This window comes from Equus caballus, chromosome 28, assembly GCF_041296265.1.
Source record: "Equus caballus isolate H_3958 breed thoroughbred chromosome 28, TB-T2T, whole genome shotgun sequence".
Lineage (NCBI taxonomy): Eukaryota > Metazoa > Chordata > Mammalia > Perissodactyla > Equidae > Equus > Equus caballus.
In genome coordinates, this window is record NC_091711.1 from 38,759,517 (window position 1) to 38,774,788 (window position 15,272).

General features: G+C 38.8%; 1 protein-coding gene across 50 annotated transcripts in view; it reads right to left on the minus strand.

The window, feature by feature from the left end:
• Positions 1 to 15,272, minus strand: part of RBFOX2 (RNA binding fox-1 homolog 2) — a 265,092-nt gene that overhangs the window by 39,276 nt on the left and 210,544 nt on the right. For 30 of the 50 annotated variants that reach the window (XR_011433672.1, XR_011433673.1, XR_011433670.1 and 27 more), the window contains one exon: positions 842 to 988. Coding sequence is in view for 46 of the 50 variants with exons in the window: in XM_070254235.1 (XP_070110336.1) it covers positions 842 to 988 (147 nt within the window). In the remaining 4 variants the exon portion in view is untranslated. The remainder of the gene's footprint in view (positions 1 to 841; positions 989 to 15,272) is intronic. The other 20 variants (XR_011433671.1, XM_070254237.1, XM_070254234.1 and 17 more) reach the window with 1 other exon arrangement.

The window sequence follows — 15,272 nt, forward strand, 5'->3', positions numbered from 1 at the left end:
TACCATTTTCTGTGTAAAAACTCTTCAAGTACTTCAAAAACATCATTAAATCTCAACCCTGGCCTTGCCTTCAGTGTAAAAGACACATCCAGGTAGTCAGCCCTAAGCTCCAGGGTCTTATCGCCATGAAGTGGCCATAACCAAGACTTAAGGAAGTGCATCTGCTCTCCTGACAAAGTACTAGGCAGCTGTACTAATAAAATTTTTAAAAAACTAATCATCTCTTAATCCTAGTTCAAGTTAAGAGTTTGGCCAAATTAAAACCGGCAACAACACATAAGCCCAGAAAAAAAATTAAGATTCTCAGTAGTCATTCACGTCCCAGTAACCTAAATCTTTGCTATTACATGTTGCTTTCATGATAGAGATTTCAGGAGGAAGTAAACAGCTGGAAGAACACGACAGAGAGAGCAAACTAACCTCCTAGCCTGATTTCAGATATTACTCTTGACACTGCTGAGTTATGAGCAAAGAAGTAAAGACAAAATCCAGGTCCTATCTGCTCTCACAGGTATTATTTCCTTTAATTCATAACACTCAGAAAGGCAGGGACTGCTATGTTATCCTGATTTTAGCTCTGGAAGTCTCACGTCCCAAGAAACCGCGAGTCCCAGGCAAACCCAGCTGCACAGTGACCTTCTGTATGTGAGGACTTCAAGGCTAAGGTCTAAAACAGACCAGGCGGTAGGAAAAGTTCCTAAAGACTGCGGAAAACAGTGCTTTACCTCAGGACCTTTCCTAGTGTATTGGCCGTTCTATCCTAAAATACTAATGACTAATACATCGGTGGATTAAATTATATTTTAATTATAAAACCCACAAAAGGACTTCAGAGACTTACCCCAAACATCTGCCGGAGGTCCGGGTCCCGGAAGCGGAAAGGAATATTAGAGACATGGAGTCGTTTGGGTGTAGATTTACTCTCTGAATTTTCACTACTTTGTGTCTGTGATTGCTGGCCGTCTGTCTGTGCTCCCCCTTCTGTCTGCTAAGTAAAGAAATAAACATTGAATGAAAAGTAAATACAATTACTTCACAAGAGTTATGTAAAATAGTCCTCCCATGCCAACTGTTCTCAGTGTCTTCAAGCAAACATTACAGTTGTCCTTTCAAAGAGAAAAAAACCCAAAGATGTTATTTATCTATGTACAAAATGCTGTAGTTTACAAACAAAATTTAGGTCTTTTGAACATTAACAGCACATCAGCAAATTAGGAGATAAAGATTAGGAGAAACACTAAGTGACCTGCCCACGGTCACACAGAGATGCATTAGGATAACTGAAGATTTAAAAACAGGACCATTATTAAGTCTTACGGAGCTTTCTGTTTTGGGGATCTTTCCATTTCGAAAATGAAGAGTCTGTTGTACTTAGTTGTGGAGGTCAATGCATTTTTTGTCTATTATTTCAGGAAATAAGGGAATATTTTCATATTTCATTCTAATAGTTGTAGAGTTGATGACTACTGGGTTACCAAAGCATTACCTTATTATTTATGAAGAGGAGACACCTAGTGACAACGGGCACTTGGCTTAAAAACTGATGCAGCGCCTCTCTCTGAAACCCACCTGCACTCTCCTCCCTGATTAGACCCCCCCTGCTAACTTCAGCACAGGGCAATGAACCTGCGTAGCCAAGAGCAATGCTGCATGTAGAAAACCCGTGGGCAAAGGCTTGACAGGCCCCTGACTAATCCACTACATGCACATAAATGCTAGATTTGTATACATCCATAGCTCAGGAGGAAACGTGAGGGTGGGTGTGCATTTTTAATCATGAATCTCTTTTGCAACATCCTAGGCACGCGTTCGCCTCATTTTTTTTTCAATAAATCCTCAAAAAAGTTGCTGTGTTGAGAAATACTTTCGATAAACATCTAACGGGTGTGATACATTCTAGGCATTCAAAACCATTTATTTTGAAGTATTGACGTGGCAATTTAAGAATCTTATGTTGTAGTGTCCCCTGTGAAGTGTGCGCCAAACCAGATGGCTCGCCGAGCTGATTAAACCAAGATACTCTTCAAACAGGAGTGGAACTTGCTGTTCCTATTATCTCAACTGAGTTAGAACCGGGTCCCTAACAGATTCTTCTGGGTCACACAGAATGGATCCTTCCCTTTGACCCAATGTTCAGCTAAAAGAAACCTAATCACAGATACTTCTGGCTCAGCGATGTTAGCAACTGTCTTGAAATGAAGTTTGAGATGTTAAAATATAAAGGATAACCAGGAATAAACTCTGCATGAATACCAGCTTTCCAAGTGTCAATGTAAATGATGGCAGCTTTTATCTCATTCCATTCAGGCCTTGCAGATGGCTTAAATGCGCAATGATTCATATGATGTAAAAATAGCAGAAAAAGGAAGAGCCATGAAGCAGTGTCCTGCGAAAGTGTCAGGTTTTCAATCATCAATCTGGGCACGATGCAGACTAAACAAAACAAATTCCACTCAAAGATGAAACTCACTAAGTTACTAAAACAGTATCACGGACACCAAAGCAAAAAGCAATACGCATGAGCATCAATTACAGCTAATGCTCATTCAGGCACCTTCAAACTTGCCCCTCACATCTCACGGCTGGATCGCACAAAACTCCTTCTTCCAGCAAACTTTCAAACCACTAGATCTGAGCTGCAGGGTGATAGTATATCACTCTGAAGAAAGTTAAAAACACTGATTCTAGCTCCAAACCACTGTTTTATATTTAACTTACGTATGTAGTCCAGGCAATCTGTAACACCGTACGTGAGGTGGCAGGATAAACGAAAACTAATGACTACTTCAAAGTATGTTGCCTGAGGTGCTCATTTGTTGCTCTTGAGAGTTTTTTACAGCCCTGAAGACACAGGTTAAGAAGAAGTTTGGAAGCCAGATTGGTTAATTTTCCAGCCTTGGAGTGAACACCTACATTTTTTAAAAGCATGAAATCTTTAATTCTAGGGAGACTTGGCAAGTGGAAAAAGTGAACTATCATTTCTAAAATTCTCAAGCCTTCTGATTTAACGTAAATTTTACAATTGAAGTTTAACATACAAATGTACTAATCATATGCATACAGTTTGAATGAATTTCCACGAAGAAAATACATCCATGTAACCATTACATCCATGTAATCAGATCAGATCAAGCAGCAGAACTTCAGGTGCAGCTTCAGGCCCACTCCAGTCACCTGTCGCCACCCTGACTCCTAATGCCATAGATTAGTTTTGTCATTTTTGAACTTAAAAAAAAAAAAAAAGGAATCATACAGATGTATTCTTCTGTGTCTAGCTTCTTTTACACATTGTGTTTGTGTAACACACACACTGTGTTCTAACTCATCATTCTTCCATTTTATAAACATACAGAATTTACTTGAGCCGCTTCCAGGTTTTGGCTATTAAGAATAACGTTCCTATGAATATTCTTGTTATGTGTCTTCTAGTGCACACAAGCAGGCATTTCTTTTGGGTGTACATACATCTAGGAGTGGATCTGCTGGGTTAGGGCTGTGTGTAAGTTCAGCCTTACCGATAACGTACGTTTTCCAAAGTGGCTGCACTAACTTCTACTGCCACCGACTGTGTATGAGAGGCCTTAATATTGTCCTTTTCATTTTAACTAGAGGTAGTGGCATCATATTGTGGCTTTAATTGGCTGTCCTCTCTTCAAGACTAAGATCCTTTCTTCTTCCCACTTACACAATTTTATTGAAAAATGGGAATTCTCTGTAAAATAGCAACTATTTCTTGACTGCATACTATATGACAGACCTCTATTTGAGCCTTTTAATAATCTTTAGTATTTAAACAGTGTTTTGTATTTGCCAGACAGCGGCCTAAGTATTTTATATATTTTAATTAATGTAATTCTTTCAACAATGCTAACAGTAGGTACAATTTATTTTTAAACTGAGAACATAGTAGGCACTACTTTTTACCCCACTTTTCAGATGAGGAGTCTGAGGAATAGAAAGATTGCCTAAGCCATGGAACGGGGATTCAAACACAGGCAGTCTGGCTGCAGGGTAAATGTCCTTAACCACCATATTGTATTGTACTTTACATGGATTATTTTCTTTAATCCTCATAATAATCTTGAGGCTGGTATTACTATTATCCCCAATTGACAGAGGCAGAAACTAAGGCATAGAGAGGTCAAGTTAGTTGCCCAAGGTCACATAGTAAGTGGCAGGGTGGGAATTCAAAACCAGGCAGCCCAATGACATGTGCTAAACTGCCTCCTTTCCAGCAGCGAGCCCACGCTCTCCTCTCTGCTTCTCAACAGGAGTGAGAACACGCATCGATCCCGGTCTCTCACTTTTTCAGGACCCTCACCTGAAGGAGCAAGACTCTCCTGCAATGGAGGGAGGCATGGGGGTAAGGGACAAGGCCGGGGACAGTTCTACAGGAGGTGACATGCATTCTACAGCCTGAGGGAAGAGGGGCAGGTCAGGTCACAAAGGGAGAAAAAGGAGAGGAAAGAAAATCAGCAAAAGCACATTGACATCTGCGAAGGCAAAAAGCCAGAGAACCGCTAAGCTGGCACTGCAAGGGGCTGGAGAGCGGATCTCTGTACGTAGTGCACACAGGAACTGGGAAACCCACGTGGGATGCAGTTAAATGAGATCCCATTTCCCATTTGACAGTCGCAGTTTTAAGTTTACCTCAATACAGACTGCTCATTGTTGAAACAGACAAATCAGAGAGAAAAGTAAATAAAAGTTTTTAGGCTACATCTTTGTGAAAGGTGGACAGTTAAACTGTTCTGAGAAAAACCTCGGTCAGTATAGCACTGGCTTGCTTTATTTTCTATTGTAAGCTGCTGAGCAACTTTATTCACTGTGTAAAAAACCTCCCCAGGTTCTGTTGTTCCCTTCTGTGGCCATTTTCCGACCTAATTTACTTACTGGGCAGGGGATGAAACGGAGGAGGCTGGAGACTGTGCCCTGAGAGAGTAGAGCGCGGACGGGCAGCAGCACTGCTCGATGCAGCCGTGGACTGAAGCTGCACATCCACACTTTAAACAACTCGGCTTCCCTGTCACCACTGCAGAGGGCTCAGGGCCTTGTACACTGAAGAGCAAATGGATTTTTGTCTCAAAACCTCATTCTAGAAATGAAGACTAAAAATGTTTTGATGAACTCAAACTTTTAAAATTCTTATAACTGGGAAGTGGGTTAATTTTTCTGACTCCCCTACGAAACAACGGAAATATTTTAACTATTTATACATTGTGAACAAATGGTCCACTATGTTCTGAAAGAGAATTCTGGGTAGTACAAGATGAAGTATTACTTTCCAAGTCTTTATCCTAAGACAATATATAACCTGAGACACTAAGGAATCTCTTGATTAACTCAGAAATAATATTTTGACTTATGGATTATCCATTTTCTTCAATATTTATTTCTCCTTTTGTTTTCTGGGATGTCTTCATTTCTTATTTTCACCTCTGTGAGGCTGAAGGGGAAAAAGAGGAAGAGGAAATTCAATTTAGCACAGTAAATTTCTTGAGAATCTGATTTATGTCTGAAAACATCTACTAAACCAACCCATTTTAATGATAGTTTGGGTATAGAAATGTAGGTTGAAAAAACCTTCCTTTAGAATTTTGAAGGCAACTCTCAACTGGTCTAGCTTCCACTGTTGCTGCTGAGAAACCCTAAGGCATTATGATTCCTGTCTCCTTATATGTGACTTTTCCCCCATTCTCTCTGGTTTGTAGACTATCCAAATACATCTAGTGCTGTAAAATTTCATAGTCATATGCCTTAATTGGTTTATTTTATTTTGATTTATTTTGCTGGGACTTGTGCGGCCTCTCCTAAGTTGGAAATTAATGTCCTTCAGTCCTGGGACATCTTCCTGAATTATTTCGCTGATGATTCCTACTCTCTATATTTTGTCCTTCTCTCTTTCTAGAGCTTGTATTACTAGATATTAAATCCTTTGGATTTGTCCTCTAATTTTCTTATCTCTTTCTTGTATTTCCCGTCTCTCTGCCCTTTGGCTCTATTTTCTGGGATATAGGTTCTTAATCCCTTATCTGAAAACTCTGGGGCCAAATGGACATCAGAATTCAGAATTTTACGATTTTAGAAAGGCATGGTGCATAACCCATAAAGTAACACCTTCGGTGAGACTTGAGGCAGTGATATTTCTTTAGCAAAGTATGTGCATATTCACATAAATGGCATAAAGACTACATATAGGTTGTGAGTTTTGCTGTAAACTTGGAAAACATCATTTGGTTTTCAGAACTTTTTGGATTTTAGAATTGTGGACAAGAGACTGCAGACTTCTGTTTCTTCAATCCCATCTTCCAGCCCTCCCATAAAGTTTGTCCATCTTGTTGCGAGGTGTTTAATTTCAGGGGCTTTTCTTCTTCTCTGAACCCCTCACTCCCCACCCCCTTTAATCTAGCATTTCATTCTTGTTTAGTGGACGTAACATATTCTCTTATCTCTCTGAGGATACAATTATTGCCTTGGTAGTTTTTTGGGGGAAAGGATTCTTTTTCTACCCAATGTCTTTTCTTGTTTTTGTTCCCTGCCTTTCACGCTGTAAGTTTTCCTCAGGTATCTAGTAGTCCTTGGTTGTCTGCTCATAATTAAGAACTGAGAGGAGAGGGGAGCTGAAAACTGACCAGAAGTTCTGAGTGGGTGGGGTGGAGGGGCCTGATGACTTTGTGACTCTTCTCGGTTCAGTGAGGTAAGCAATCTGTTGGGGACTCCCCTCACTTGTGCATCTTTCAGTCCTTCCTCTTGAGTTAGGTTCTCCAGAGAATAGTTGTCCAATCTCCTAACTGGAGGCATCATTTTCTGAAACTTTGGTGGCACAAATGGAATTATTTCTCAGCTTTCCCCCACTACTGGCTGAGGGGTAAGCTTATTTGGGTAGGCTAAGTCAGTTACTAATTCGCCATCCACCGTCTAGTTTCCAAAATTATTAATTCTCCTGTTCTTGGTTTGTATTCCTAAAAACGCACAGACACAAGAAACATTTACTGGATTTTTGGAGGAGGCAAAATTAGATGGGTGTATTCAAAAGTTACCTGGAACTAATAGTAAGTGTTTAATAAAATCTTATAATGCTGTATGCACATATTTTAATGAAGGCAGAAAAATAGGGCAATATGACCTTTGTTTATTTTGAGCTGACACGTATGATATTTCGGGAGATACTGCTTTCAAAATACCCTTCGTATCTCAAGAGAAGAGCCAGCATTACAGCCTTCTCCAATGCAAACATGAAAGGCTGTGGGAGAACAAGCAGAGACCTGGGAAATGAGACACAGTTATCAGTCAACGGCAAGTCGTTAAATACAAAGTTTTTTCCTTTCTTTGTTCTTTAGAGCCTGGAACTACTTCAGATATAAGCTGAGGATAATTAAAATATCTTGGGATAAGGAGGCATGACAACTAACTGCAACATGGGATCCTGAATTGGATTCAGAAAAGAAAAACGGACATTAGTGGAAAAACTGGTAAAATTTGGATAAGGTCTATATTTTACCTAATAGTATTATACCAACATTTCTTATTGCCTAGTACCATGTCTACGTAAGATGTTCACATTAGGGGAAGTTAAGTGAAAGGTATACAGAAACTTTCTGTCCTACTGTCACAACTCTGAGTCTGAAATTATTTCAAAATAAAAAATTTTTTAAAAAGGAAAAAGTATTTTTGGATGTAAGATTCTAAACCCTATAGAACATTAAAACACAAAGAACGTTTAGTTGGTTTAATGACTATATACAGGCACAATTGTAGATAACTGTTTATGTCTGTATTTAATATATGGGTTGGACCACTTATAAAAGTCAGAAATGGGCTCAAAAGTCCATTCCTTTCAAATTACTGGCATGGTGAAGGAACAAACTCTATTTAATCTAATATTACTATTATCTATTCCCAAATTAGAAAGTTTAATTTGTAAATTTCTTTTATTTACAAAAGCTCAGTCAAGTGAAGCTTCATCTCCTACAGCATTTTCCCTCAAGATCTCATCGTTTTAAGAACAAAAATATAAATGATTCCTAGTTGGATTCAATTTTTTTTGGATGGGGCTGGTCTTCAGTCAAGGTTTAAGGGAATCCTCATCATTGAATGAATTAGACATTTTCACAATGTTACAAAGTCAGTCACATATAGCACAAAGGAAATGGTCCTGAAAACTGCGAAATTCAAGACTGAACTTATCGAAAGGGTAGTAGATATTTCTATTAATAGCTAAAAGTAGAGCTGCCACATGAATTGCCACACAATTCATATACATTTGAAATTAGGCAGTTATGAACAAAGTTTTCATTTGGGAAGATTCACATTGGTTCTGTTAAAGGAACCAGACTGGGCTCAAGATGGAGTTGCTCATGTTAAGCCCCAAGTTAGCAAACCGAAACTTAACTGTCTATGCTCAGCTCTTCCAAAGAAAGGCCTAGGTCATCCAATCAGCACTGCCTGCTCAGCACAAGGCACCTGACCCGACTCCAAGACTTCCCTCTGCTCCATATAAGGAAGCTAACCCTGCTCGACCCAACCAGCAAATGCCCAGTATAATTTCCTTCTTCCTACTCCCTTCTACCTATAAAATCTCTTGCCTGTACAGCTCTTCAGAGCTCCTTTCTATATGCTGGACTGGATGGTACCCCATTCATGAATCACTGAATAAAGCCAGTAAGATCTTTGTAATTTATTCAGTTGAGTTTTGCTCTTTAACAGTTTAAAATTTGCATGAAAGTGAAATGTCATTAATTTTTCTATATCACACTATTCCAAATATGAATCATTCAAATTCGCATAAAATAACACTGCAATGTATTTTATACCCAAGAAAATCTAATGGAAAGATTATTGCCCAAAATAGCTTTAAATGCATCTAAAGGACGTGTGTGTGTACATGCTTCAAAAATCATAGAGCAGTGCATACCAAAGGGTGGAATGCCAGTTCTGCAGAAGGTTAACCGGTATTTTGTAGAAAACGGGTTTCATAGTCAAATAAATTTGCAAAATACAGGCATATCTTGGAGATACTGTGGGTTCAGTTCCAGACCACTACAATAATGCAAATATCGCAATAAAGCAAGTCACACAAATTTTTTGGTTTCCCAGGGCATATAAAAGTTATGTTTACACCATATTGCAGTCTAAGTGTACAATAGCATTACATATAAAAAACAATGTACATACCTTAACTAAAAAAACTTTATTGCTACAAAATGCTATCACCTGAGCCTTCAGTGAGTTGTAATGCTTTTGCTGGTGGAGGGTCTTTCCTTGATGTTGATGGCTGCTGACTGATCAGGGCAGTGGCTGCTGAAAGCTGGAGCGGCTGTGGCAATTTCTTAAAACAAGACAGTGAAATTTGCCTCATCAATCAACTCTCCATTTCACGAACGATTTCTCTGTAGCATGCGACACTGTTTGGCGGCATTTTTACCCAGAGTAGCACTTCTTTCCAAGTTGGAGCCAATCCTCTCAAACCCTGCTGCTGCTTTATCAACTAAGTTTACGTAACATTCTAAATCCTTTGTTGTCACTTCAAGAATCTTCACAGCATCTTCACCAAGAAACCACTCAAGAAACCACTTTCTGGGGCTGGCCCTGTGGCCGGGTGGTTAAGTTCACATACTCCACTCTGGCAGCCCAGGGTTTCGCAGGTTCGGATCCTGGGCGCGGACATGGCACCACTCATCAGGCCATGCTGAGGCAGCGTCCTACATGCCACAACCAGAGGAACTCACAACTAGAATATACAACTACGTACTGGGAAACTTTTGGGAGGAGGAGAAGAAGAAGAAGAAGACAAAAGATTGACAACAGTTGTCAGCTCAGGTCCCAATCTTTAAAAAAAAAAAAAGAAAGAAACCACTTTCTTTGCTCATCCCTAAGCAGCAACTCCTCATCTGTTAAAGTTTGATCATGAGATTGTAGCAATTCAGTCACATCTTCAGGCTCCACTTCTAATTCTACTTCTCTTGCTGTTTCCACCACATCTGCAGTTACTTCCTCCACTCAAGTCGTGAATCCCTCAAAGTCATCCATGAAGGCTGGAATCAACTTCTTCTAAACTCTTGTTAACGTTGATACTTTGTCTCTTCCCACGAATCAGGAATGTTCTTAATAGAATGTTCTTAATGGCGAATCCTTTCCAGAAGGTTTTCAATTTACTTTGCCCAGATCCACCAGAAGAATCACTATCTATGGCAGCTGTGGCCCTACGAAATGTATTTCTTAAATAATAAGACTTAAACATCACAATTAAACCTTGATCCATGCACTGCAGAATGGACGTTGTGTTAGCAGGCATGAAAACAACATTAATCTCAATGTACATCTCCATCAGAGCTCTTGGGTGATTAGGTGCATTATCAATGAGCAGTAATATTTTGAAAGGAATCTTTATTCCTGAGTAGGTCTCAATAGTGGGCTTAAAATATTCAGTAAACCATATTGTAAACAGATGTGCTGTTATCCAAGCTTTGTTGTTCATTTATAGAGCACAGCAGAGTAGATTCAGCATAATTCTTAAGGGCCCTAAGCTTTTTGGAATTGTAAATGAGCACTGGCTTCAACTTAAAGTCACCAGCTGCATTAGCCCCTAACAAGAGAGTCAGCCTGTCCTTGGAAGCCAGGCATTGACTTCTCCTCTCTAGTTATGAAAGTCCTAGATGGCTGCTTCTTCCAACAGAAGGTAGTTTTGTCTACACTGAAAATCCGTTGTTTAGTGTACCCACCTCCATTAACTCTAGGTCTTCTGGAGAACTTCTGCAGCTTCCACATGAGCACTGGCTGCTTCCCCTCACACTTCTATGTCATGGAGACGGCTTCTTTCCTTGAACCTCATGAACCAACCTCTGCTAGCTGCAAATTTTTCTTCTGCCACTTCCTCCCCTCTCTCAGCCTTCACAGAACTGAAGAGAGTTAGGGCCTTGCTCTGGATTAGGCTTTGGCATAAGGGAATGTTGTGGCTGGTTTGATCTTCTATCTAGACCACTGAAACTTTCTCTGTATCAGCAATAAAGCTGTTTCGCTTTCTTATCATTCATGGGCTCACTGGGGTAGCATTTTTAATTTCCCTCAAGAACTTCTCCTTTGCATTCACAACTTGGCTAACTGGTGCAAGAGGGCTAGTTTTCCACCCGTCTCAGCTTTCGACATGCCTCCCTCACTAATCTTACTTACTTCCAGCTTTTAACTTAAAGTGAGATGTGTGACTCTTCCTTTTGCTTGACCGCTTATGAGGTCATCGTAGGGTTATTAATTAGCCTAATTTCAATACTGTTGTATCTTAGGAATAGGTAGGCCCAAGGAGAGGGAGAGAGATGAGGCAATGGCTGGTTGGCAGAGCAGTCAGAACATACCTTTCTCGATTAAGTTTACTGTCTTAGATGGGCGTGGTTCATGGCATCTCAAAACAATTACAATAGTAACGTCAAAGATCATTAACCACAGATCATCCTAATAAATATAATACTAATGAAAAAATTTGAAATATTGTGAGAATTACCAAAATGTGACACAGAGACATGAAGTGAGCAAATGCTGTTGGAAAAACGGTGTTGACAGACTTTCTTGATGCAGGGTTGCCACAAACCTTCAATTTGCAGAAAAATGCAGTATCTGTGAAATGCAATAAAGTAAAGCATAATAAAACGAGGCATGCTTGTACTGGACTAAACAAAGTTAACAGGTTTCTTGTGAATTCTGAAGAGGGAGAACTCACTTTTCTCCCAAAATATATATTACATGTATCATTCAGTCAGTCTAGTTTTTCATTTTTGCAGAGCAGGCTATAAAATTCACTTTGAAAAACACTGCTTTAATCAGAATGGCTCCTAGGGCACCACCTCCTAAGGGTGTGAGGGAAGAAAATGGCAAGAGAAAAAGAGATACAATCGAATGGCTTGTTAATTTGTATCATTTTATAAGTCAAGAGCTGCCTATGACACTTTCTTTGAAATGAAATAACTATATATTAATAATACCATAGTTAATATTCATTGAAAATTTACTATGTGCCAGGCATTATACTAAGCATTTGCTATTCATTTTCTCATTTAATCCTAAAAACAACCCTATTAGTTAGGCACTACTATGACCATCTTTATAGGTGAGGAAGATGAGATTTAGTTAAAATCCTCTCCTAGTTACATATTTAGCAAATGGAAGGAGCTGGGAGCTAAACCTAACTCAATCTGATAGCCAGGGCTCAAGCTCCCTAACTACAATACTATAAAATAAAAAGGGTTTTAAAAACAGCTTTTTTAAAAAAATTCAGTTTTACCTGATAATATTTTAGAAAGTTGGTTGGAATACTTTTTATTATATCATTTTACAGTGCCCCCCCCCCAAATTAGGAACTACAATCCATATTGATACATCAACTAGATTTGTTAGCAATTCAGCATTTTTATAAATGTTTATAATGGAGTACATGATGGGTTAACACCTGGTGGAATTAGATTGTATGAATTCCTTCTGAAAGAGTAAAAATGTCCAACATGATAGACTATTTTTCTAAAACGTGAAATCTTGGCCCAGATGTTTTATTTACTGAAAATCAGGGTATTTCACAGTGCTAAAATAACACACTAAGAACTTGTGATTTATTGAATATTAAATTATTTTATCTAATGCCACCACCAAACACAATTTTTTAGGCTTAGAAAATTGAATTTCTATCTATATAGAGCAATTCCCTATTTGAGGAGAATTACTTGTAGATTTAGTTATTTTAAAGAAAAATGCTTAAGTATTTCTTCTGTGTATTTGAATATTGCTACAACAAATCAAATTCTGAGAATCTAGTCCTTTTTGGGCATTTAAATGTAAGCTAACATTTTTTCAATAAACTAGTAATTCAATTTTCTTCAGAAGATATCTAGTTCCATTTTCTCAGTGGGTCAAAGTGCTATAAAAAGCAATTACAAAAGGCATCATTTGTATGTAATATCATCATATACTGATTATCAATATCATACTGTGAAACAAAAACCAGTATCACTGTTAAACAAAAACCATAGCCAAGTCACTTATTTTTTTAGATCAGGAGTAAGAATTACGTAAAAATTATATGTAACAGTGAAACACACAGAGAAGACTGTCTCAATTTTTAAAAACTTTATACTTAATTGAATGATTCTTTAATATTTTAATGTACATTTTAAAATGAAAGAAATCTGTTAATATGTCTAGTGGGAGTTCTTAAAGTTGAAGAGTAAGTGGAAGCTAAGAAGGTAAGACCATCTCCACGGGTGCCTTCTATTTTTTATAATCTACACGGGGAAGCAGGGAAATAGCGCTTGACTTAAAGCAGACGTCCTGAGGCCCAGCTCTGTCACCCGCGAGTGTAACCTTTTTCAAGTCACTGGAAACTGCCAGCCTCTGCTGTGAAAGGAAGGTCTAACGTGATTTCTAAAATTCATTTTAATTTTAAAATTCAGAGATTCTAATCAGAGTTTACCGACTCCAAAAGATAGTACAAAATATTTATGGAAAATATACAACTTGTAGACAGGTTAAGACAACCCATGCCCCCAAGTAACCATTAGTGCTGCTTCATCCTGGCCCTGACACGGGAGAGCAGTAAGGGGCAGCAGAGCGCAGGATTACTGTTCCTAGTAACTCTGTCCTGGTTTCTTTTGGGGTGTGAGGGTAAGAAAATAAATAAATGAAGGCATGTAAAGGAGAAAAAGCAATAATCATTAAGTTAACAATATTTACGACATGCTGAAAGGGTATCTTGAGTCTTACACGAACCAAAGGGCAATTTTCTCTATTCAAAAATATCCATGTCTGGCTCTGAGTGTGGCTTTTCTGTAGCAACCTGCATTTTCAAAGTAGGCTATAGTCTCCCTATGGATCCAGCTTTGAAACTGACAAGCAGCTCACAGGCATCAAAACTGTGGAGTTGAAGGAGACAAGAAATTATTTTTCAGGATAAGTTGATGAGTGTGGATAGCTTGTATGGGCTCATGGTCCTCTACCTTTCTTACTCTGGGGGGAAAATGAGGGTCTCTCTTAGAAAAGTGGTTGGCTGGATGGATGAATTCCTCTGTAGTCCCAGGCCCCTAATTCTAGCCTGGAAATAGAACATCATAATAATTACGTATGCTTTGGGCTGAAGGTAATATGGCCCAATAACACAGAACATGACAGCAGGATTTGGGCTCCATCTTAACCATGATGTTCCAAAAGTCCTCATATGGGCAAATGGACCCACTGTTAAGGGCTATAACTTCTTGGCTATGTTTTAGTGGGTCACCACTCTACAAGGCACCTTCAAGTAAGGGAGTCAATGAGTAATTCTAAGGGGGGATGGTTAGACTGACCTTCTGATGGTAGAGAAGCACAAGAAAATCTGGCTTCAACTCCAGAGACAGGGTGTGCAAAAGAGAGAGGAAATTAAGGATTATGGACAATATGGGGTCTGAGTTATCTTTATTTAGAGGTACACCTGAAGGCCCACCAAAGAGGACAGTTGTAAAATCTACAGCTGATTAATACAGAAAGGCAGGCCACTGAGCTATTCCCTCAAATCTCTGCTATAGATGCACCAACAACTCTGTTCAAATGCTTCAAATGACATGCCTAACATCTTACTCCACCTTTATAAGCTTCTTTTTTTCATTCAAAAACCTTACTAAACATCCATTATATACCAATGGGAGTAATAAGAAGAGGGCAAGTAACAGTTCCTGTCCTCAAGGAAAGTACAATCCAATAGGCGGTCAGAATATATATACAAATACAAACCTCATAACTGAAGATTATTCACCAAAGCTTGTCTACTTCAAATACTCTGGTTATTTATGCCTGCTGGCATTTGGTACAATATCTAAGCATTCAGAAACTGAGGTCCTTTCTTCTCCGCAGGCACGCTCAGTGATAATCAAGCCTCTGCAGACCCAGGTGGGAGACCCCTAACTGCTATCTCTTTTGCTGATGCACAGTATGGAAGCAACTGACTGTCAAAACAAGCCTCATCTTAAGAGCACAAGAAACTTCTGGCCCCACGTTAAAATCAATTTCTAAAATACATTTTAGGAATAAAACTTTCAGATGTTATTGCTTATTTCTCATTTTCGTATGAGAAGACCTTTCTTTTTGTTCTCTCCATCAACAAGATGGGACTATCCATCCAACATAAACATGATCTATATTAAAATACAGCTGTAGTTCACAATAATAAAAGTACAAATAAACGACACTTATCAGGACAACTGATTTTAAAAGATGGTTAAAAGCAATCATCTTAAAAAACTATTTAAACAAGTAATTTACAA